This window comes from Drosophila guanche, unplaced genomic scaffold (genome assembly GCF_900245975.1).
Source record: "Drosophila guanche unplaced genomic scaffold, DGUA_6, whole genome shotgun sequence".
Classification (NCBI taxonomy): Eukaryota; Metazoa; Arthropoda; class Insecta; order Diptera; family Drosophilidae; genus Drosophila; species Drosophila guanche.
The window spans coordinates 6,274,790-6,299,378 of record NW_022995743.1 but is presented as its reverse complement, the minus strand read 5'-3'; the positions used below and the strand labels follow the sequence as shown (position 1 = coordinate 6,299,378).

The window sequence follows — 24,589 nt, the reverse complement described above, 5'->3', positions numbered from 1 at the left end:
AAGTACACAGCTAGAGTCGAACAAATATCATGAGAGCGAGTGAACACTGTGTGATAGAGGTTTAGAAATATTGCTAAGTATCTGCCAGTGTATCCACAGTCTCAGTGGCTCCAAAAGTGTAATTTCCGTTGGCTGGCCGCTGCTGTCTTTTCACAATAAAAACAAGAAAATGTGAGAATTGCAACAATTGCTGCTGCTGTTGTTGCTGTTGCTGTTGCTGCTGATGGTTTGGCCTAGAGAGTTCTTCTCTGGCGTTTTTAATTTAATTTTTATGGCACTGCAGCAGTGCCAGAGATGGAGATAAAAACAGAGCAACAGAGAAAGCGCACGAGAGAGAGAGAGAGAGTGAAAGAGCAAGGGGATAGGGGAGTGACAGAACAGACGACAAATTGTCGGCAAATATTAATGCAACAGATTATAATAAATGTGCCTGGCATCATGGCACATCGTTGCCATCATCATTCCCGCCATTTGCCAAACAGGGGCACCCCCCGCCAACGCTCCTCATCACCAGTCTTCCAGGCCGTCGCCTTTGCTCGCCTCTGCTCGCAATTTCAATTAAAGTGAACTGCGAATGCACTCAGAGAACACTCGAAACACTCACTATCACATCCTCCCCCCCAGCCCCCCAACCACCAACCCTAAGCGGTGGCAAAGTTTTATAAAGTGTTGTCATATATATGTATCTACTCTACATATATGTACATACTCGAGCAAGTTTGTCTCTTGATACTACGTATATCACACTTAAAATGGCCTCGTTGCGACACAAACGACACAAAAGTTTTGCCTAGTGATTTTTTTTACACGAATAAGTTAAGTTTCATGGGTAACATTTATTGAATATAAACAGAGGAATATATGCTGTCACTCGAAACGAAAGTAGACCATCGCTTATGGGATATTTGTGCAACGAATGTGACCTACAAGAGCCACCAGTCTAGAAGGAGTCTATAAAATTGTCCCCATTGGAAAAGGCAAGTTCATTCCTTACAACTTTCGCCAGCAATATAATAATATTTTCCTGGCTCTTCTTGCCACCACTCTATTTGTATGTATTGGAAAATATCTTCCTTTTTGGGAGGATGCAAATTGCTTGTGGCACAAAAGAAAGGAACAATTTGTGAAAAAGAATTCAAATAACGTCGCGAACCCAAGCCAGCCAGACCCAACACCATCGCACGTTGAAATCAAAGGCAACAATGACAAGCCAAGCCCAAGCCATGACAACGAATTGGATGGGTAGTACATTGGATTGGATGTTGTTCCAGGGGGAGAGGTGGTGATCCACGGCATGCGCGACTATAACCATAAAAGCCACATTGGCGACACATGGGAACGGCCAAAAATATTCCAACTGCCAAGAGGTTAAACTCCAGAGACAGGAATTGGAGGATGGCTGGCAGCCATGTTGCCATGTCCGCCATGTCTTTCGTTGTTCCGTCCCGTATTTGCGTGGCAATTTGCATGGGGCAATAAGAGGCATGAGGCACGAGGCAGCTACATAATAAGCCCAAGGGCATGCGGACACCGTCGGTCCAGCGAGAAAGTTTAAATTTTTTATTTGCCATTTGTGAAACTGTAGCGAAAAATTCTGTCAAGGCTGGCAGTGAAGCATCCCCAAAGAGTGGCTGGACCGCCAGCCCCCAAGTGGAGTGGATTGGAGTCCAGGCATTTATTTAATCAACTCGTAAAATGCCCCCGAAAATGTGCTCCAAAATGATGTTATAGGGCAATTGTTAAACATTTGCAAGTGCCGCTGGGGAGTGCCTTCAACTGGAAACAAAAGTTAACCAAAAAAAAAGAACAAAAAAAAAACAAAATTAACAGCGTTTTTGCAGGGCCCTCTTTAAAGGAACATAAAAGAGAACAAAAATAAGCGCAGAGCTAATTAAAAGAAACTTTTTGGATAAATGAAAGTGGAAAATGAATGAATGAATGGAGTGGGCAAAGCGTATTGCATTTTTCCCGCTTTGAAATGGATGAAATCAAACTCAGTAATTGTGACTATTTTTCTCCATTTGAATGCACTTTCCCCACTACCTCTATGGGTGGGTTCTCTACCCTTGAATGCACCTGCATTGACACATTAATTTATAGCAACCTTTGCTGCCTCTCCTTGGTATATAATTCAAAAGATTTGCAGCAAAGCCAGGAGTGCAGAAGTGCAGTGTCCCCCCAAAAGCAAACCACAAAAGCATCCTCCTACCTCGTTCATAAATCTTCATTTTCGGTTATTGTTATTGCACGGTTGTGTCCAAGTACTTAATCCTGCACTATTTTCTCTCCCTCTCTGTTTGCAGCAGCGACAGTCCTGCTGGGTCCCTATTGCAACGAGGGACAATTCCATTGCGCGCCGAGCCTCAAATGCATACCCGAAACCTGGCGCTGCGATGGGGAGTATGACTGTGGCGACGGGGACTTAACCGATGAAGTGAACTGTAAGTAAAGTCCCACCAAAAGGAGCACCACTCAAATGCACTCTTTTTGAACCGAAACTCTCCACTCCCCTTTTGCTCCACCAGGTACCGATGCTCAGGCACTCCAGTGCCGCGTTTTCGAGGGAGAATGCCACAATGGGGAATGTCTGGAGCTGTCGCGCTTCTGCGATGGCCACTGGGACTGTGATAGCGATGAGCTGCAATGTGGTAAGTGGCCAAGAGCCAAACAGCCAGCAGCCAAAAGGGAAAACTGCAGTTAATTGGCTCATTCTCTCTCTGGTCAAAATCCCCTCCAAAACAGATAAACAAGACGCTGCCTGCGCAGCCATGAACTGCAGCTACAACTGCAAGCTGACGCCGCATGGTCCGCGCTGCTATTGTCCCGGGGGTCAGGTCCCGGAGTCGATGAACTCCACAAGGTGCGTGGATCACGACGAGTGCCAGGAGTTGGGCACCTGTGACCAGCTCTGCCGCAACACACCCGGCTCCTACGAGTGCTCCTGCGTCTCGGGCTACGACAAGATTAAGGGCGGACGCTGTCGGGCCATCAATGGTGTGTATATCCCCCAAGGGGAGTGTGCGAGGGTAATTGGTAGCTGCAAGCTAATCCCCTCCCTACTTAATTTATAGTACCCACTGCCGAGCCAGCCACGCTGATGCTCTTTTCCAATGGATCCATACTGCACATATCTCTGCTGGAGCTCCCATCGAATGCGAGTAAGGAGGAGGCAACGAGAGGATTGCTTGCCACGCTGACAATGCCCCAGGCGCAGGCCTTCGAGGTGTGGCACCGAAACCGGACAATCTGCGCCCTTCACAGCAGCAGGCACGAGCTGCGTTTGCACTGCCAGCGCATCGATGAACCCAAAGACAATTGGACGCTGCCCTTTTCCCCGCTCATCTCCCCCAAGCAATGTGAGTCCAGAGCCCAGATTGTGAGCCATATTTGTGATCCAATTTTCCTTTTTGCTTGCAGCATTTTTGGAGCTGCATCTCGACTGGATAACTGGTAATTGGTATCTGCTGAACAAGGACGTGTTCTTCTGCACGAATACGATGACCTTTTGCCGTCAGATACTGCAGCAAGTGAAGGATCCCGAATCGCTGGCCCTGGACCCCACCAAGGGCTACATGTTCTACACGGATCGTACGCCCAGTTTGTCCCGCTCCCTGCTGGATGGCAGCAATCGCACCGCTTTGGTCACCGCGCACATCTATCATCCGAATACCGTGTGCCTCGATCTGGCCAATCAGCATGTCTACTGGGTGGACGTCTACGAGGATGTGATCGAGCGTGTCGACTACGAGGGCCAGCATCGTTGGACCCTCAAGAAGTTCCCACACGTAAGATTTCAAGTCGATTCAATTGAGGTTTACTCTACCCCCAATGCCCCATCGATTGCAGTCCCCTGTGCTGCTGAGGAGCCTGCAGGCCATCGAGGTGTTTGAGAACACAATTTATTTGTCGCCCTGGACGGGCAATGTCATCGTCAGCCTCGACAGATTCACCCACAAGAGCCAACTGCTGCGACGGAATGTGACGCGAGCGACAAATTTTCGTATTTACCATCGCCAGAAGCAGCCCGAGGTGGCGCATCCGTGTCGCGAGAACAATGGCGACTGTAATCAGATCTGTGTGCCTATGTGGACGCGGGGATTTGCCAGCGCCAAGTGCCTGTGCACGGCCGGCTATAAATTGCACAATCAGACGACCTGCCTGCTGGCCGCCCACGACAAATTCCTGGTGTACAGTGATACGCGATTGGGCCGCATCACTGGTGTGCCCCTGGGCACGGAGCAGGTGCAGCAGCTGGAGCAGCTCGGCGAGCAGCCCGATTTGATGGTGCCCATTTACAATGCGTCCATTGGCCAGACCATCGATGTGAATGTGCGGGGCAAGTCGGTGTTCTATGTGGTGCGCGATGCCATCGATCTGGATTCAATGGATGTGGAATTTGAGCCCAGTTTCAGCATCAAGTGTCAGTCACTGAATGGCAGTGTGTCCCGTCAGCTGGCCCATGGCCTCCAGCGGGTGCATGCCATGGCCTACGATTGGATCAACGATCACTTATATTGGGCCACCAATCTTCAGCTGCATGTTGCACCGCTCCGAAACATGAGCAAAGTGCTGACATTTGCCACCGAGTGCGATGCAATGTGAGTGTAGAACATCTGCCTTTATTCCACACAAAATGATTAATTTTTGTAATGTCTTGCAGGTCCATTGAACTGGATCCCAACACGGGACTGCTGTACTGGTCGCAATGGTCCATTCAGACCTGTGTGGCGGGCATCTACAGTACCTGGATGGATGGCACGCACAAGGAGCTGCTGGCCAAGGGCACCACCGAGATGGCAATGCATTGGCCGCGCAGCCTCGATGTGGATCGACGTGGCAAGCGCATCTATTGGTGCGACTCGCTGCTCGGGACCATTGAGCGCATGAAACTGGATGGCACGTCACGGGAAGTGCTCTTCCAGTCGGATCAGTTCCATCCCTACTCTATGGTGCAGCACAACGGCATGATCTATTGGGTGGGCACCAGGAACTCGAGCATCTGGCGCTTCCATGTGCATCATGGCAATCAGACGAGCACGTTCAGCTCCACGGTGCATCTGCAGACGAGTGGACTGTCGGCGGATCTGCGAGTCTTTGATGTGGCCACGCAACCGCTGCCACAGACACCCAGCGCCTGCTCGCAGTCCAAGTGTCCGGGCATGTGTCTGAATACGCCCAAAGGAGCGATATGCCGCTGTCCGGATGGTTTCACCCTCAACGGAACTGGCACCCATTGCATACCACAGCTGGCGCCTTCAACGGTGGCCGCTCCGGGGCGTCGCAACTGCTCGTCGGCCTTCCAGTGCCGCAAATCGGGTGATTGCATCGACAGCAAGGATCTGTGCGACGGTTTCGATGACTGCAGCGATGGCAGCGACGAGAGCAGCGATGCGACGGGCCCCTGCAATCCCCAGAACTGCGACAAGGATCACAATTTTGTGTGCAACGGGCGGTGCTATCAGCGTTCGCTGCTCTGCAGCTCCATTGCCTACTGCTCGGACGGCTCGGATCAGGCGAACTGCGAGCACAGCACCTGCAACAGCAACGAGTTCACCTGCGCCAAGAGCGGACGCTGCATACAGATGACGTGGGTCAACGATGGCGTCGTTGACTGTGGCCCCGACGACAACTCAGACGAGTCGTCGGAGATTTTCTTTGGCAGCAAGTGCCCGGAATTTGACTGCGGCAACGGGCGGTGCCGTCAATTTACCGACGTGTGCGACGGCATCGACAATTGTGGGTGAGTTTTCGATGATTTACTGACTGCTGCTGGCCATTTTGCTCATCCTAATCCCTTTTGTAAGGAACAACATTGATGAATTTGGCTGCGATCAGGAGTGCGGACATGGCGAAAAGTATTGCCGGCCCATCGGCTGCTATGGGGAGATGCACATGTGCGATGGCATCCACGACTGTGAGGACTTTAGCGACGAGGCCAACTGCAATCAGACCAAGAGCGACAATCACCCAGTGAGCGGATGGAAGGAGCTCGGAGAGTGTGCAGCCTTTGAGTTTGCCTGCCAAGATCCATTCGAGTGCATACCGGACTTCCTGCGCTGCGACGGCATACCGCACTGCTACGACAAGACGGACGAGTCCAACTGCACGACGATACACGCGACAAAGTTCGACATGAACGAGACGGTGATCTGTGAGCATCCGGATCGAGTGTGCGGCTTCTCCAGGCAGTGCATATCCGTGGCACAGCTGTGCGACGGCAAGAACGACTGCGAGGACACCACCGACGAGGGTTTTCTGTGCGCCGATAAGCTGTGCGAGCATGGCCACGAGTGCTCCCACAACTGCCACAACACGCCCGAGGGCTACATCTGCTCCTGCCCGGATCATCTGTTCCTGCAGCCGAATGGCAAGCGCTGCAACATGCAGCATGCCTGCGATCACTGGGACACCTGCTCCCAGGTGTGCCAGACCAACGGCAAGGGCTACGACTGTCGGTGCTTGGAGGGTTTCGATCTCGCTTACGACAAATTCACCTGCAAGAGCACCGCACCCGACGAAGCGTTCGTGATATTCACCAATCGGCAGGACATTAAGGGCATCAACCTGAAGACCATGGCTGTGGGCACGTTGTACACGTCGCTAAGGAACATCATTGCCCTGGACTTTCTGTACAGCAACGAGTCGAGTGTGGAGATCTACTGGACGGATGTGATCGATGACAAGATCTACAGGGGAGAGCTGGTGGGCGAGAGTCTGCGCAATGTGGAGGCTGTCATCCATTCGGGCCTCTCCACCACCGAGGGACTGGCCGTTGACTGGGTGGGCAAGAATCTCTATTGGATCGACTCGAATCTGGACCAAATCGAGGTGGCCAAACTGAACGGCAGCTTCCGGCGCACCCTCATTGCGGGCAACATGGAGAGTCCACGTGCCATAGCGCTGGATCCACGCGAGGGCCTGCTCTTCTGGACCGACTGGGATGACAATTCACCGAGGATCGAGCGGGCGTCGATGGCTGGCGAGGGCAGACGCATCATATCCACCAGCTGGCAGCTGAGCACCGGCTGGCCCAACGGCCTGACCCTGGACTTTACGCAGAAGCGTGTCTACTGGGTGGATGCCAAGTCCAAGTCGATCAGCAGCATCAAGTACGATGGCTCCGAGCATCATGTGGTGCTCCGGCAGCCGGACATACTCTCCCATCCGTTTGCCATATCGGTCTTTGAGAATTACGTTTACTGGACGGATTGGCGGACTACGTCTGTGATTCGTGCCAACAAGTGGAACGGCAGCGATGTGCAGGTGCTGCAGCGCACCCAATCCCAGCCATTTGGCATACAGGTGCTCCACTCCAGTCGCCAGCCATGGGAGCGAAATCCCTGTGGCGACAACAACGGCGGCTGCTCGCATTTGTGCCTGCTCAGCGGCAGGGGAACCTTCAAGTGCGAGTGTCCGCACGTGATGCGACTGGATCCGAGCGATGAGCGCAATTGTGTGCCCAATGAGGAGGTGCTGCTCTTTGTGATTTTCGATGAGATACGTGGCATTGATCTACAGCAGCCAAATCATCATACAATCCCCACCATACGGCAATCCCCAAGGGTGAGTACGCTGAGACATAGATAATGAATCTCTATTTCTCAATCTTTATGTATCCACAGCTAGTGGCACCGCAACGCATTGATTTCCTGGTGGACGAGGGGCGCATCTTTTGGTCGGATATTCAGCAAAATGAAATATCCAGCGCTGGCATATCCAATGGCCTCATCGAACCCATCATCAATACAAACATCGAGAAGCCCTATGGCTTTGCCATCGATTGGATAGCCAGGCACATGTACTTCTCCTCGGGCCAGATCCGTTGCAATATACTCGCAAGCAATCTAAAGGGCGAGTATGTCGCGCACATTCACGAGGATCTCAATATGGTGGATAGCATTGTCCTCGATCCAGCCAAGTAAGTGACGCTTTACCCTCCATCTGCATGGAGCAAACTTCTAAACGACTCTCTACCTCTCTGCTGTTCCAGTGGAAAAATGTATTGGCTTCATTCTGCACCGGATGCCAGCTTGTGGCAATTGGAGCAATCGAATCTGGATGGCTCGGGCCGACTGCTGATCTATGAGCACGAGAATGCGCTGCAGAGTCTCACCATGGACTTTGATTCGCAGCGACTGTACTACGCTTACGATAACTCGGGCATTGCGTACTACGATATACCCAGGAATGAAACGCACAAGGTGCTGGTGGCCAGCCAGATAACGTCCATCAGTTCGCTGACCGTGTACAATGGCACCCTGTACTTTCCCGAGAACATTCAGAGCGTGATTATGCACTGCGAGAAGGAGGCCTGCTCCAACATGTCCTTCCTGAGGGTCAACACAAGTAGGAACTCCACTAAAAATCAAATCTCTTCCATGAATGACTAAACTCTTGATTGATTTTTTTTGCAGAGAGCATTCAGAGCATGAAAATGTTCTATGCGGATGCCCAGACAGGCACCAACACCTGTGCCGGACCCCTGCGCGGTGGCTGTGAGCATTTGTGCCTGGCCACTTCCGCCACGGAGCATGTCTGCCGCTGTGCCCTTGGCTATGATGTGGAGCCACATAACCCCACACGTTGCATACCGCGGGCAGAGTTCATCTTCTACTCGATTGATGTGCTGCAAGGCGTGGAGATTACTGATCCAGCGGATCAGCCAACGCCACCAAAATCGGTAGGGAATTCTCTCCTTTCGCTTAGCAATGAACAAAAGCTAATTCTTTGCGCTTTTTCCGTAGGCTTTGGTGCCCATTTCGCGGGTCAGTTCAGCGAGCTTCATCGACTACCATGCCGCCACGGACACTCTGTATTGGGGCGACAATGAGGTGGGCAGCATTTCGCGTGTGAAGCGCGACGGAACACAGAGGGAGACCATTCTGGAGGCCATCAATCTGGCGGGGTACAAGCAACAGGACTGGCTGGGCGGCATTGCCATCGACTGGGTGGCTGGCAACATCTACTGGAGCGACACGAAGCGCAATCTGATCGAAGTGTCGCGCCTGGATGGCAGCCATCGGTATGTGGTGGTCTCCAATGTGGAGAAGCCCACCTGCCTCGCCGTGGATCCGCTGCAGGGGCTGCTCTTCTATGTGACACAGCAGCACATTGGACGTGTTGGCCTCGATGGCAGTCAGCCGTTTGTGCTGGTCAACCAGACGCGCACCAATTGGGCGGTAGGCAGCCTCGTCCTGGACATTGAGGCCACCAAGGTGTACTGGTGCGAACAGCATCCGGATGCCCTCATGAAGGTCGACTACGATGGCAATCTGCGCCAGCAGCTACTCAACGAGACGCTCAACAATCCGGTAGCACTGGCCAAGATGGGGGACTATCTGTATTGGGCGGAGAACATGTACAACGAGGGAGCCATCCGAGTGGCACCGCTCTCCAATCTCACGCAATCGAAGCTCGTGCTGCAGACGGAGCAGGATGCCATACGAGACCTGAAGATCTACTCGAAGCGCATCCAACGGGGCAGCAATCCGTGTGAGCAGAGCAACGGCGGCTGCGAGCAGCTGTGCCTGTACAATGGCACCAGTGTGGTGTGTGCCTGTGCGCACAGCCACCTGGCAGCGGACGGGCTGAGCTGCGAGCCGTACGAGAACTTTCTGCTGTTCAGCTACCGCAGCAACATCGAGAGCATCCACATGACGGAGCACGCGAACAAGAACTGGCCCGTGCAGCTCATCTCGAACACGAGCATGATGCGCAACGTCATTGCCATTACGTACAACTACGAGGAGCAGTTGGTCTACTACTCGGACGTGCAGCTGAGCACCATCAATCAGGTGCACTTCAATGGCAGCGGACAGCGCGTGCTCGTCGCACAGCAGGGACGTGTGGAGGGCCTAGCATACGACATTGTCAACGAACAGCTCTTCTGGACATCCAACAATGATGCGGCAGTGCGTAGCCTCGAGCTGATACATCTCTCCCAGCGGCCGGAGCGGAATCTGCAGCATGTGAAGACCGTGCTGAGTCTGCAGCCAAAGGACAAGCCGCGCGGCATCACCGTGGAGCCCTGCCTGGGTATGATTTACTGGACAAACTGGAACGAGGAGTCGCCCAGCATACAGCGCGCCTATCTGACAGGCTATGGCACCGAGCGGATCATTCGCAGTGACATCAAGATGCCGAATGCGTTAACCCTGGATCTCGAGGAGCAAAAGCTGTACTGGGCCGATGCGCGGCTGGACAAGATCGAGTGCACCAACTACGATGGCAGCAATCGCGTGGTGCTCGCCCACTCCACGCCCAAGCACGCCTTTGCCATGGCCGTCTACGGGGATCTGTTGTTCTGGACGGACTGGGTGCTGCATGCGGTGGTGCGGGCCAACAAGTACACCGGCACCGATGTCCTCTTCCTGCGCGAACATGTCACGCGGCCCATGGGCATCATTGCGGTGCAGAACAGCAGCATCAACTGTGAGGCGAATCGGTGCAAGATACTTAACGGACAGTGCGAGGATGTGTGCATCCTGAACAAGAGCGGGCTGGCCAGCTGCCACTGCACCCAGGGTGTCCTCGCACCAGACGGACGTCGCTGCATTGCGCCCGCAAATACGAACTGCGGCAAGACGCAGTTCACCTGCCGCTCCGGCGAGTGCATACCCATGGAGCTGACGTGCGACAATGTGACCCACTGCCTGGACGGATCGGATGAGCTGCGCAGCTACTGCATCTTCCGGCAGTGCCCGGACACGCACTTCATGTGCCAGAACCATCGTTGCATCTCACACGAGCACACCTGCGACGGCATACAGCAGTGTGGCGACGGCAGCGACGAGTCTGCCATGCTCTGCTCCTGCCAGTCGGATCAGTTCCGCTGCGGCAGCGGCGAGTGCATCTCGAACAAGTTCCTCTGCGACAACATGAAGGACTGCCGTGACTTTAGCGACGAGAAATCCTGCTCCCCGCGCCCCTGCGAGAGCGGTGACGTGGCCTTCGAGCACTGCGAGAACAGCACCATCTGCATCATGCCCAGCTGGCGGTGCGACGGCGATCCTGACTGTCCCGATGGCACCGACGAGCTGGACTGCAGCAATCGCACCAGCTGCGACGAGGATCAGTTCCATTGTGCCAGCGGCAATTGCATTGCCGGCTCCTGGCGCTGTGATGGCGAGAAGGACTGTCCCGATGGCAGCGACGAGCTGGGCTGCCGCCGTGCCTGCGATGGCAATCAGTTTGCCTGCGACAATGGCTGCATTCCAGCCAGCTGGCAATGCGATGGCAAGAGCGACTGTGAGGACAATGCCGACGAGGGCCCGCAGTGCTCCAGTCGGGCGTGTCGCCCCCATTTGTTCCAGTGCAAGAGCTCCGGCCGCTGCATCACCCAAAAGTGGGTGTGCGATGGCGAGCGCGATTGTCCCATTGGCAGCAATGGCCAGGGGGGCGAGGATGAGGGCCCCCAATGTGGCGGAATTGCCCACATTCCCGACTGTCCACCGCCAGCGCATCTCTGCACCAGTGGTAAGTGGTTTATCGGTTGCTCAAATTTGATTTATTTAACAATCTTCTCCTCCGGCAGGTCTCTGCATCGATTCGCAGTACGTTTGCGATGGCGACGAGGATTGTCCTGGGGGCGATGACGAGTACGAGGGCTGTGAACCGGCCTTCCAGCAGCACTCCTGTCCGGGCGGCACGCTGATGCATCAGTGCCAGGACGGGCATTGCATACTCAAGAATCAGACGTGCGACGGCAAGATGGACTGCAGCGATGGCTCGGATGAGCTGGCCAGCCTGTGCGCGCACACTCGCGGCTGCAACGGCACCGACGACTTCCGCTGCAAGAACGGGGCCTGCATCAGTGCGGATCTGCTGTGCGACAGGCGCAACGACTGCGCCGACTTCTCGGACGAGGAGCTGTGCAATGTGAACGAGTGCCTCATACCGGACATCTGCGAGCACGAGTGCGTCGACAAGGTGGTGGGCTACGAGTGTCTGTGCCGTCCTGGCTATAAGCTGCTGCCCAAGAGTCCGCACCTGTGCACGGACATTGACGAGTGCCACGAGCAGCAGCCCTGCTCCCAGACGTGCATCAACACGTACGGATCCTACAAGTGCATCTGCGCCAAGGGCTATGCCCTGGTCGATCATCACACCTGCAAGGCCACTAGCAATGTGTCCATGGAGCTGATCTTCTCGAACCGCTACTACATACGGCAGGTGAACATGGAAGGCAACGGCACCATCCTGATCAACGAGCTGTCGAATGCCGTGGCCTTGGACTTTGACTGGGAGAGTCAGTGCCTGTACTGGTCGGATGTGACCAGCACTGTGGGCACCATCAAGCGCTACTGTCCGGCGGAGAACAAGACCCAAACGCTGCATCAGACAATGCTCAAGAATCCCGACGGTCTGGCCGTCGACTGGGTGGCCAAGAATCTCTACTGGTGTGACAAGGGTCTGGACACCATCGAGGTGTCGCAGATGGATGGAAAGTATCGCAAGGTGCTGATCAGCGAGTATCTGCGGGAGCCGCGAGGCATCGCCCTGGATCCATACCAGCGTCACATCTTCTGGTCGGACTGGGGCGACAATCCGCACATTGGCAAGGCCGGCATGGATGGCTCCAATCCGCGGATGATCATACGCGAGAATCTCGGCTGGCCCAATGCCCTGACCATCAGCTTTGAGACGCAGCAGCTCTTCTGGGGCGATGCCCGGGAGGATACCATTTCGGTGAGCGATCTGGATGGCAATCACACGCGACTGCTGCTGGCAAGGAGCCTCAATCCCAGCCTCAATCTGCACCACATCTTCGCCATTGCCGTGTGGGAGGGTCGCATCTACTGGTCCGACTGGGAGACCAAGTCCATCGAGTACTGTCACATGTACAGCGGACAGAACTGCTCCACGCTGCTCACCACCATCCATCGGCCTATGGATCTGCGCGTCTTCCATCCGTACCGCCAGCAGCAGCCCGTCAGCGGCAATCCCTGCCTCTCGGCCAACTGCTCCACGCTCTGCGTACTCTCCCCGGAGGCGCCCTACTACAAGTGCATCTGCCCCACCAATTTCATACTGGCCGACGACGGACGGACCTGCCGCGCCAACTGCACGGCCGCCCACTTTGAGTGCGTGAACACGTACAAGTGCATTCCGTTCTACTGGCGCTGCGACACGCAGGACGATTGCGGCGATGGCAGCGACGAGCCGGACACCTGTCCGCCCTTCCACTGCGAACCGGGGCAGTATCAGTGCGGCAATAAGAAGTGCATCCATCCGTCGCACATCTGCGACGGCGTCAACCAGTGCGGCGACAGCTCCGATGAGTTGAACTGCGACAAGTTCACCTGCTTCGACACGCACCTGAAGTGCGGAGCCACCGCCAACTCGAGCGCCTTCTGTGTGGACAATGTAAAGCGCTGCGATGGGGTTAAGAATTGTCCTGGCGGCGAGGATGAGGCTGGATGCACGCCGTTGGTCTGCAAGAAGGATGAGTTCCAGTGCGGCAACAACCGCTGCATGACCTACGTGTGGGTGTGCGATGGCGACATCGATTGTCCGGACAAGTCCGACGAAGCGAACTGCGACAATGTCTCCTGTGGACCCAACGATTTCCAGTGAGTAAACAGAATATCAACCAAGGGAGATCCTTTTGCTAACTAAATTAGTCTTTGATTCATTTGTTTAGATGCGATTCGGGTCGCTGTATTCCTTTGGCTTGGCGCTGCGACGACGAACACGACTGTCCGAATGGTGAGGATGAGCCCGCCAGCTGCTTCACCTCGAAGGTCACCTGCGATCCCACATATTTCAAGTGCAACAACTCCAAGTGCATACCCGGACGCTGGCGTTGCGACTACGAGAACGATTGCGGTGACGGCAGCGACGAACTCAACTGCCAGATGAGGAACTGTTCGGAGAGCGAATTCCGCTGCGGCACGGGGAAGTGCATCAAGCACAATTACCGCTGCGATGGGGAGATACATTGCGATGACAGCAGCGACGAGATCAACTGCAACATCACCTGCAAGGCGAATCAGTTCAAGTGTGCAGCCTTCAATACGTGCATCAACAAGTGAGTAGCAAACAGCAAATGAGTCCCAACAGATTCGGAAATGTATTCTATCTGCTTTCAGGCAATATCAATGCGATGGAGATGACGACTGCCCCGATGGCTCTGACGAGGTGAACTGCACCTGTCCGGCGGATCACTTTAGCTGCGGCAATGGCAAGTGCATCATGTCGAGGTGGAAATGCGATGGCTGGGACGATTGCCTGGATGGCAGCGACGAGAGCTATGCCACCTGTGCCCATGTGCACTGCCACACGAATGCCTTCAAGTGCAACAATCTGATCTGCATACGGAACTCGGCGCTCTGTGATGGCGTCAACGATTGCGGCACCAATGAGGACGAGTCGGATGAGGTGTGTGCCGCGCTGCCCAAGTGCCGACACGATCAGTTCCAGTGCGAGAACGATGACTGCATATCAAAGATCTTCCGCTGCGACGGCCAATACAACTGCATCGATGGCTCCGATGAGATGAACTGCCAGCCACCGGTCTGTGGCTTTGGCACCTGCTCTCAGATTTGCATCGAGAAGAAGGCGGGACACTTCAACTGCAAGTGCGCTGAGGGCTATCACAAGGGGGCGGAGAAGAATGCCACCTGCCTGGCCTCTGGGCCGGATCAGATTCTGTTGCTGGCCTCCGAGCAGGAGTTCCGCTTCATATTGCCCTCCAAGCAGGAGGGCACCACTGTGGTGGGCTTTTTCCAGACAGACAGCCTGAAGATCGATGTGTTTGACATACTCATCAGGCCCAAGGACACGCTGCTCTTCTGGATTGACTCCCATCACGGTAAGGTGCACACCATGAAGATTGCCACGCCCCACGTGGAGGGTGCGGGCGTTCGTGTACGTCGTGATCTCAAAGAGTTGACGGCATTTAATGTGAGTTTGATTGCGGAATTTCCTCTTGCTTGGTTTTAATCGCATTTTCTCTTACCTTGCAGATCCCAGAACTCGATGATCCCAAGTCTCTGGCCGTGGACTGGATTACTCAGCGCGTGTACATCATCGATTCGCGGCACAATCAAATCCTAGCCACAGATATTGAGGGCAAGAAGTACATCTCGCTGGTGTCAACCGGCACGAATCCCACGGACATTGTCCTGGAGCCAGAATCGCGTATTATGATCTGGTCCACGCTGGAGAATGGCATTCTGGTGGCCTCCCTCGATGGCAGCAACAAGAAGAGTCTGGTGGAGCGTGACGTGGGCTGGCCCATCAGCCTCTCGATGGACTATCCGACGGGTCGACTGTACTGGGCGGATTACCGCAAAGGCACAATCGAGACATGCCGCCTCAATGGCAAGGATCGCAATGTTGTGCGACGCTTCGGCAATCGCGAGAAGCCGCAGAAGATAGATGTCTTTGAGGACTATCTGTACATCAAGCTGTACGATCAGAGCATCATCAAGATGAACAAATTCGGCAACGACAACGGCACCTACCTGCTGAAGGGCTATCGCTCTTCGGACATTGGCATATTACATCCCATGAAACAGAATCGAAACAGTGAGTGTCGGATCTTGCAACATTTAACAGAAAAGTCTTCATCTTTATTCATTTTTGCAGTAAGCAATCCCTGCCTGAAGGATCCCTGCAAGACCTCGAAGGCACTCTGCATTCTCTCCTCCGAGACGGCCAGCGGCTACAGCTGCAAGTGCGCCGAGGGCTATGTGATGACCGATGAGGGAATATGCAAGGCTCACGCCGATGTGCCCGACTACTGTCCGCTGCAGTGCAACCTGGGCTCCTGCCAGATCGTGGATCACGTGCCCAAATGCATCTGCCAGCCGCAGTTCGAGGGCGAACTGTGCGAACACTATCGCTGCTCCGGCCACTGCCTCAACTACGGACTGTGCACGGTGGCGCCACAGCTGCCGGGATCACTAGATGCGCCGCCACTCAAGTGCACCTGCACGCCAGGCTGGTCGGGCGCTCGTTGCGAGACCTCGCTGCCGGCCTGCCAGAGCCGTTGCCACAACGGCGGCTCCTGCCTCATCTCCGAAACGGAGGGCATGAAGTGCAGCTGCCCGGACATGTTCATAGGTGAGCAGTGCGAGCATTGCCTGAATCTCACTTGCGAAAACGGAGGCGTGTGTCGCGAGACGCTGACCGGAACGCCGCAATGCGAGTGTCCCGACGGCTACACGGGCAAGCGGTGTGAGACCAACGAGTGCGCCGACTTCTGCAAGAACGGCGGCTCCTGCGTGATTGGCTCGAAGGGGCAGCGACAATGCAAGTGTCCCAATGGCTTCTACGGCGAGCACTGTGAGTCCACCTCGTGTCGGGACTACTGCCAGAACGGAGGAACGTGCTCGGAGAGTGGCCACTACTTGAACTGCGTCTGTCCCTCTCGCTACTATGGCAGGCGCTGTGAGATGGATCTCTGCTTAACTGCTGATCCACCGCGTTTCTGCCAGACATCGACGGTGCCCATCCGGAATCCCTGCACGGGCATCATTTGCCAAAATGCCGGCACCTGTCACGTCATCAAGGGCGTGGCCATGTGCAACTGCACGGACGACTGGAACGGAGACTTCTGCACCACGCCCGTAGGGTACGACAATCCCTGCATACGGTACTGTGCCAACGGGGGCGTCTGCCACCTGGACGAGTACATCCGTCCACACTGCAGCTGCATTGGCGAGTGGCAGGGCAATGCCTGTGAGCTGCCGCCGCATTGCGTGGGCGGAGAGTGCAACGTGTGCCGTCCAGGCAGCTCCATCAATGAGTGCCTCTGCGGGCCCAAGAAGGTGGTGCCATGTCTGACGGACAGTGCGGAGGGTGCCTTGAAGGGCGAACAGGAACCCACGGAATCGGGCAGCGTATTCTCCATATTGGCGGTCGTTTTGTCTGTGACGCCGCTGGTCGTTGCCCTGTTCGCTGGTGCCATATATTTCCTCAAGTGAGTTTTCCGTCTCCATACCCCCGGTCGTTGGGTTCTAATATACTTTTATTGCTGCAGGAAACATCGCATAGCTCAGCCGTTCTCGCATGCTCGTCTGACGGACAACGTGGAGATAATGCTCACCAATGCCATGTATCGCGGGGATGCCGATGAGGCGCCTACATTCTCCACAGAAGATGATAAGGTGCGTACACAATCCAAGTGCTATAAGTCTATACATTACATCCTAATCTTACTATTGCAGGGGAACTTTGCCAATCCCGTGTACGAATCGATGTATGCGGACGCCATTGCGGAGCCTGCGAGCACGGAAATAGCTCACAGTACGGGACCGGATGAGCGCAAGGGACTGCTGCAGCACACGCACGACGAGACACACACACCGGACATACTCTGATGATTGACCAGTGATGATTCCGACCGAGAGCTGTGCTAGGCGCAGTCAATTCTAGACACATCCCAAAACTCCAAAACTCAATACCGATTTGAACTCGAACCATGGACTGATAGCATAGCCATATTACGAATTTTGTGTAAACATTTTTGTGTACATTTGTTTCCTTTTTACTTTTAACGCTTTACTCTTTTTTATTTTATTTGTTTGTTTTGATTGTAATTTTTAATTTGAGTCTTGTGTATTGTTTAAATTTGTGGGCTTACCTGTGGGCCCCGCATCCAAAGAGCTCTTACTCAGGCAGCCTTGCAGCCCCCAGCGATGTCCTTATATACCTTAACCGGGAATACTTCTTGTCATTCGTTTACAAGTCTAACAAGCAATGAACGCCTTTTGATAATTGAATTTTATATATTGTATTGTGTATTGTGTATATCTGAAACGTTTTGTGGATCTGTAAATTTAGTAGTTGGTAGACTTAGTTGAGGCTCCCGTTCTATCGAGAGCTTTGTACATATTTTATACATTAATTGCCCAACAAGCAGCCTAGTTAACATTTAACAAGACACCAGAATTAACAAACAATTCAGAAGAAGAACTCACTAAACAACCAAACCCACATTGCCAATTAGCGAACGAAACTAACGAAACAAAAGAAAACAAAACCCTACTATACAATACGAACAGTTGTGAAACGAATTCGTCTTTTGAGATTGACCAAAAAATGCATTTAAATTAAACTAGAGTGTTCACAAGATTGACAGAATGAACGATACGATCAAGAGACAGAAACCTACGAACAAACTGCATAGTCGATATGCATAGATTAAGTGCATTAAAACATAATTTAAACACAATTATTGTATGTACACTCGTATATCTAATACGAGTATGAACACGTATCAATATTTAGATTGCACACTTTTCAACTCAATCCAACTCAAGCCGAAAGCAAAGCGAACAAAACCGAACCGAACCGAACCGTACCGTACCGAGATTTCCTGTATAGATTAATGCTCAGAAAAACGCCAAATTTTAACAATTATACAATGTAAAAAATTAATAAAACTATAATAATAAAATATATTATCATAAGCAAAGTGCGAGAACTGGAAAACCAATGTAAAAAAATAAACTACATAAATATTCAACAAGCCAACAAGTTTGCTAGCCTGGGAAAGGATTTCATTTCAATTTCAAGGAGTGCAAGCAGTGTGAGTGACGCGTGGTTTACTTCCGCTTCAGTGTGTCTACCTGCTGGATCCCTGAGAAAACTAAAGGAAATACATTTTCACATCTTCGAGAGCCATCATAAGAAAAGTATCTCCCATGATGATGAGATCCTATGCGCCGGGGTTGCGCAAAGCTGTTCAATCACGGCCATCGCACGCCTATTGATGTGATACGAGTAGATACGAATACACTTGTTACCCACAAGAAAACCAAATCGGCAGAAAAGAGCCCAAGATACGAATAACTGGGTCCATTCAGACGGCTTGCGTGAGAAATGCAAGCGATTTGAATTTGCTGCGCAACACAAACACAGCGAGCACAGGCACACAGGTAGATAGGTAGATGGGATATGTTTCAGTTCAGTCTTTTCTTGTAGCGAAAAAGAATTGGAAAAGGATCACAGGGGCATATTCAAAGTGCCGGATCGGAATCTGTGTGTGGGAGAATTCCAGCTAAGCACCGCATGACTTTGTTGTTTGCGAGGATAACTCTATTGTGGCCCCAGAAATTTGGCTGTGGGAAAATTTTCGCCAACAATGTTTAAGATAATTTTCGCAAGTTAATTTGGTAAATGACAATTAAATATGTTGTTAGGAAACTCGAAAACAAAGGAAAAAGACAGGCGCTAAGATATAATCAGATAACAATGGAAGACCTGTTTTGCCTCAAGAACTTCTTCTTAAAATTATACAAAAATTCAAGTAAATTCGGATTCCCACAGTGGAGCCGGAGAACGAAACGAAATCAAAAGTAGAAATAAGAGTGATAGCCACACGGACACACACAGGATCACATTCATGGTTATCCCATGGATATCCCCTCCCCATCCCCATCCGATCCCAGTCCCAGCATCAAATCACAGCAAACACAGCGCACACAAAGAGAAGAAATCGAAGGATCCGTAGAGACAAGTGGAACGCAAACAGGCGAGACGGGAGGGTCGAGCAACCAAAGGAGACCTGCGAACAACCACAAAGCAAACACAAGCAAAGATAAAGGATCTCAAGGATGTGTGGGAAACATACACGAAACAAGTGCAACGGTATGTGGAAATGCAAAAGGATAATAGCGTAAAAAGGAAATGAAAATTATCATAATTCTGTATCTCTCTTTCCCTCTCACACTCTATGCGCGGGAGGTGTTGTTGTTTTTCTCACAGCCTGGATCGGGTAACAGCAGCGGCAGCAGCAGCCTCGAATATGAATGAGTGTGGGAAGGGCTGAGAAGCGGCGAGGGATCCGATCCGGCATCCGAAAACGAAGGTGGGGGCGTCACCGCATAACTGGCGATGCGACGCTCGACAGCCACACGCAAGGTAGCTGCAGGATTGGATTGGATCAAGCTGTTGCGGAAGCTATTACGGAAGTGAAATCTAATTTGTAAGTAAAAAACCCAAAGGGGAAACGGATAATGGGGCTGTAAATCAATTTGTAGCTGGCAACTTTATTCAATCACTTTCATTTCATACTCCTGCCCCTTCTAATGTCCTTCTCCATTGTCCTGGGTGTAGCCGAACAATCTCTTGAGCATGTTGTAGATGATCATTTGTCGCGTCACTTCCGCCTCGTACTGCATGTAGTCCTTGAGCCGATGCTGCTTGTACAACTGATCGAGCAGATCGAAAAGTTCCATTTCGAGGGCTCGCAGTGGCGCCTCCAATTCAGGTGTATGGGTGCCAGAGACCAGGGCATGCATGTAGATCGTGGAGATCTTCTGCAGTGCCTCATCCAAGGAATTCAGTGTCGCATCCTGAGAATCGTGCAGAAGCTTAACTGGTCCAGTCAGCCTCGGCGAAGCCCGATATGTGTGCCAGCGATCGTCAGAATCACTAGCCAAGCATATCAGTGGTAAGATTGCCACAATTATAAGTATTGTTTGCAATGTGCAATTTCGGTACTCCATTTCAATAAACTTTAATATAGATTGCCAGGAAGCTTGAACACACGCCTGAAGATCACTGCGTGCTCTGGGTCTGCAATAACTTTTCGTGTTTAGCACGCTGATCGGTGTGGCTTCTCCTTATATAGTGATAGATCGGTTGAGGAACCCTGTAGGTGCGTTATCTGTTGAGTTGATTATTGCAAGATCAAAGGGTTATTTCCTCAGCATACTCGTAGATTGTGCAACTTCCGTTTTCTATGAGAGTTCAAGATTTGCATGGGTCAGAAATGCATTTCAAATGATTAGTTGTTGCTAAATGTTAGATTCTGCTAGAAAGATCGAATATTTGAATCAGCTGGAGTTGCTTGTTTTTGAGCATTTATCATTTATTATCATTATTTTCACTCTTTTTCCGTCATATCATAAAATTAAGATTACAAAATTGTATAATAAAACACTTTAAATTGAAACGTGAAAAACTTAATGCTATGCTTTGAAAAATCTACATAACTTAACTAAAACATCCGCATAAGAATCATTTAAATAATGGAGAGAAATTACAAAAACTTCATTGGTCAATGAACTACATAATAGTACAAGTGTTTAATATAAGAATGCTTAGATGAGAATTACACAAAAAATATACAAAATCACAGCTGAACTTAAAATAAAGAAAGCAAAACATAGAACATGGAAAAAACATAGAAATCTATCGTATTATGGTAGAAACTTAATGGGTTCTAAAGCATTTGTTGTTGTTGGTTGGATTTTCGATTAATTGCTATGAAATAAATTAACAATTTGAGGATAAACTTAACATAAAACTTTGTCGTCAAATCTGATTCTCCAGCTCTCTAGATCGATAGATCTACCAGGGCCTCCAGGCGGAGCTGGACTTGTCGATGGCTGCCACCAGGAACTTCTTAGACGAGGGTTCGTCCAACGAACAGTCACTAGAATCGGCCTCCGGCTCCGGCTCCGGCTCAACCTCTGCCTCCCGTTCCCGCTTCGCGTGTCCGCTGGTGGAGCTCACTTGCTGCTGCTGCAAGTGGACCAGGGAGCGCGAGCATCCGCTGCTGTCGTGGCTGCCGGCACTCAGATTGAGCGATCCGCTCGTGTTGAACGACGTCTCGGCGCTGGTCGGCGGTGGCGTGGAGAAGACTCCGGCGAAACTGTGCTTCGCCAACACATCGACGGTGGGCGAGGCAGCCCGGGACTCATCGCAATGGCTGGACATTGAGGAGATGGGGCTCAGTGGTGGACTGCTGGTGGGAGTGTTGCTTCTGTTCTTCACCGGCAGCTGTGTCTGTGCTGGGATCTGCGTGTTGCTGGCGATCTGGCCTGTGGGAGCAGCCGCACTTGGAGGCTTGCTGAAGGCGCTCAGCCGGAAGCTCTGGGCGTAGTCGCTGAGATGAGTGGGATTCGCAATGCTAGCCAAGGCGGCGCTGGCCGGACCTCCCGCCGCGACCGTTGCACCAGGCCAGACAAAGGGTCCCGCTGGAGGAACCGTCGCTCCCGCCGTATTGGGCATGATCAGGGCAAACTCCCCGGATGGCAAGCGTGAGGGGATGAGCTGTAGGCCACCCATTTGGATGGATGGCGGAGTGGTCTCCGTCCGACTGTTGTTGTTCAAGTCCTGCGGCAGTGAGGGGAACAGCGGAGTGGAGGCGGCAATTCCACCCACGGCTGCTGGGAATAGTCCGGCGGGAATCTGACCCCGATAGCCATTGTTGAAGTTGCTCATCGAGCCAATCTGCTCCAGACTGTTGGCACAGTTGTTCAAATGGGCACTCAGTCGCTGCCGCACACCCGTATCCACGTCCAGTTGGCTGACGTAGCGATTCACCTCCTCGGCGCACTCCACGAAGCCCGTCTTGAACTTCTGCACCACTCCGGGGTCCGTCTGGATGGCCATGTTCAGCTGCTGGCGCTGCACAGACTGCAGATGCTTCACCGTCATCTCGAGTATGTCGGCCTTCTCCAGTTTGGTATGGCGAGCCGGCTGAAACGGGGGGAGAACCAAGGCAAGATAATGATGAGTTGAATGTTCAAATTGAAGCAACAAGAATGGGTGTGTTGTGCGATGGGGTGGAGTGGAGTGGAGTGGAGTAAGTCTAAGCCAAAGCAGAAGCCGCCTCTGCCGCTGCTGCTGCCGTCTGGCTAATTGTTTTGCCAGAGATGAGATCCCACAGACCCAGTCGCTGCTGCAGTTGCAGTCCCTATAACAAGTTCAATGCCTGGGAAAAAGTGAAGTTAAGGAGCACGTTTCGTGCCTCATATGTCCAACTATTCGTGTGTAATCTCTGCCCCCGGCCCTTAGCCCGCAGTCCAACTTTGGGCCGGACCACTCTGCAAATATCACACGACTAAGGTGAGATACAACAGCAACAAGAAAGGAAGGATGAGATAGTCGAGCCATTTGATACCCTTTTGGATTGATGGAATACGCTTTACACATTATACATTTTCTTTTCTGCCATGCAAACCATCTGATCCACATCGAAATACCTTTTGGAAGGGTAAAAAAGAACGATCTCGTTCTCTGATCTTCTGCCATTCTCTGGTCTGGCCCTTTCCCTTTCGCTCTGCTGGCCCCTCTTTGCCTGGCTGTCTCTTTCTTGCGCTCTGGGACTGCATATTTTAGCAAAAGTTTCCCACGCAGGTCGCCCGCTTCTTTCGTGCTCCTCTTACCCCCCGCCCCACCATGGCTGGACTTGTCTGAATCTTTTGTTTACTTTTGCTCTTTTTCCTTTCCCTTCAATGTCTTTCTTATTTGATTTTTTGGACCTCATCTTCGTCGTCATCGCCCTGGCTGGCCTCCCTCTCTCTCTCTCTCTCTCTTGCTCTTCTGCACAGAATTCTGCGGCGGCGAATTTTGTTTTATTTTTTCGTTTTATTTCTTTTTTTTCTTCTCACACAGCAGGAGGATCAGTCCTGAGGAAACTGGTTTCGGCATGGCCAGTCCGTCCATCGATTTCTGCGTAATTCCTCGACTTGTTAACACTTTTTGGTCTCCTGACTGACTCCTACTCCGTCGGCTCTCTCTTGTAATGATCATCAATAAAATTTAATACTCAATTAGATTGTTGACTCTGCCGACTCTCGTAGGAGTTCGTTTCTCCCATTTTTTGTGTGATCCTTTTGTACTCTTGCCGCCGCCGGACACTTGAGTGTGTGTCTCAAGGGGTTTTTTATGTGGGACCTGACATAATTTATAGGGAAAGTGAACTGATATGGATCCTGTGGCCGGCCCTAGTTTCTAAATCACAGCCTCAGCACTTTGTTCATTTTTCTTTGGGTCAAGTTGGTTTAACGGCGAATACTTACGTCTTTTTTCATGGCCTCCAAAATGAGGGATTTCAGCTCGTTCAGGCAATGATTAATGCGAGCCCGGCGACGTTTCTCCATAATGGGTTTGTTGGTCTGTAAAATGATTGAGAGAAAATTCAATTACCAAATTGAAATTAAAGTCCTTTAAATGATTTCTCCCTCTCAAATTGCATCATTATCACGGTCCTATTTCACTTCATCTCTCATCTATCCATTTACTCACCTTTCTCAGCTCGGCCTTGGATAATCCATTGGGATTGGACATGCGTCCGTTGCTGCCGTAACTGTCGCTGTATCCATTCGAGCAGTCGAAGTCGTCGTCCGAATTGAGATCGTTTTTGTAATCCATTTTGATCTTGTTTTAATTTGTATATATCCAAATAATTGTGGTAATCCAAAAAAGTTTAGCTGATCGTTCAGCTTTCGTTTATAAATTTGTTTCTTGTTTTGTTTTTCTTTTCACAACACTAAAACTTTGGTTCAAGTACGAATATAGTTTCAACAATTATTGCACGTACTCTTTGCCGAATGTCCAGAACAACAAAAAACTTAACAAATGTTCGCGTTTGTTTCAACTTATCGTACGGTTCATGCGGAGAGAGCGAGCGGCAGAGAACCGCACACACGAGACGCAGAAAGGATAGTGATCCTCGATCGACCGGGTCGCTGCATAAAAACGAAACGCTTCGAAGGCGAAACGGGTCCCCGAGTTGAGCCGAACGACGTCTGGCGACGATTACCTGAACCCGAGCACTAAGCAGAGCCGAAAGAATAGCACAACACAGAGCGGCGCAGGCAGGTACGTAGCCGGCTCCCGCTCC

General features: G+C 51.9%; 3 protein-coding genes across 4 annotated transcripts in view; 1 reads left to right on the top strand and 2 right to left on the bottom strand.

Moving 5' to 3' along the window:
* Window positions 1-17,909, top strand: part of LOC117592529 (prolow-density lipoprotein receptor-related protein 1) — a 53,668-nt gene extending 35,759 nt beyond the window's left edge. Inside the window, exons 2-20 of one of the 2 annotated variants that reach the window (XM_034286388.1) lie at window positions 2,304-2,441; window positions 2,526-2,648; window positions 2,743-2,994; window positions 3,072-3,356; window positions 3,418-3,785; window positions 3,847-4,598; window positions 4,661-5,740; window positions 5,805-7,563; window positions 7,623-7,918; window positions 7,991-8,346; window positions 8,415-8,680; window positions 8,745-11,475; window positions 11,534-13,571; window positions 13,643-14,029; window positions 14,091-14,904; window positions 14,967-15,531; window positions 15,592-16,927; window positions 16,988-17,114; window positions 17,175-17,909. In XM_034286388.1, coding sequence (XP_034142279.1) covers window positions 2,304-2,441; window positions 2,526-2,648; window positions 2,743-2,994; window positions 3,072-3,356; window positions 3,418-3,785; window positions 3,847-4,598; window positions 4,661-5,740; window positions 5,805-7,563; window positions 7,623-7,918; window positions 7,991-8,346; window positions 8,415-8,680; window positions 8,745-11,475; window positions 11,534-13,571; window positions 13,643-14,029; window positions 14,091-14,904; window positions 14,967-15,531; window positions 15,592-16,927; window positions 16,988-17,114; window positions 17,175-17,327 — 13,826 coding nt within the window. In that variant the 3' untranslated portion in view covers window positions 17,328-17,909. Of the gene's footprint in view, window positions 1-2,303; window positions 2,442-2,525; window positions 2,649-2,742; window positions 2,995-3,071; window positions 3,357-3,417; window positions 3,786-3,846; window positions 4,599-4,660; window positions 5,741-5,804; window positions 7,564-7,622; window positions 7,919-7,990; window positions 8,347-8,414; window positions 8,681-8,744; window positions 11,476-11,533; window positions 13,572-13,642; window positions 14,030-14,090; window positions 14,905-14,966; window positions 15,532-15,591; window positions 16,928-16,987 lie in introns of both variants that reach the window. The other variant, XM_034286387.1, reaches the window with a different exon arrangement.
* Window positions 17,910-19,999: 2,090 nt separating this feature from the next.
* Window positions 20,000-20,549, bottom strand: LOC117587457. Its single transcript, XM_034278183.1, has one exon. The coding sequence runs from the start codon at window positions 20,457-20,459 to the stop codon at window positions 20,037-20,039; it is 423 nt and encodes a 140-aa protein (XP_034134074.1). The 5' UTR covers window positions 20,460-20,549; the 3' UTR covers window positions 20,000-20,036.
* A 419-nt stretch (window positions 20,550-20,968) lies between these two features.
* On the bottom strand, window positions 20,969-24,522 carry LOC117581652 (protein deadpan). Its single transcript, XM_034269032.1, has 3 exons — window positions 23,992-24,522; window positions 23,766-23,861; window positions 20,969-22,440 (listed from the first exon to the last, which is right to left on the bottom strand). Exons 1-3 carry the CDS (start codon window positions 24,115-24,117, stop codon window positions 21,307-21,309), a joined length of 1,356 nt encoding a protein of 451 aa, XP_034124923.1. The 5' UTR covers window positions 24,118-24,522; the 3' UTR covers window positions 20,969-21,306.
* Between the last annotated feature and the right edge of the window lie 67 nt (window positions 24,523-24,589).

Coding starts and splice junctions, on each gene's coding strand:
- LOC117587457 (XM_034278183.1), bottom strand. CDS start 20,459: ATGGAGTACCGAAATTGCACATTGCAAACAATACTTATAATTGTGGCA.
- LOC117581652 (XM_034269032.1), bottom strand. CDS start 24,117: ATGGATTACAAAAACGATCTCAATTCGGACGACGACTTCGACTGCTCG. Junction 23,862..23,991: donor CCAAGGCCGAGCTGAGAAAG/GTGAGTAAATGG, acceptor ATCATTTTACAG/ACCAACAAACCCATTATGGA. Junction 22,441..23,765: donor TGGAGGCCATGAAAAAAGAC/GTAAGTATTCGC, acceptor CCCCCGTTTCAG/CCGGCTCGCCATACCAAACT.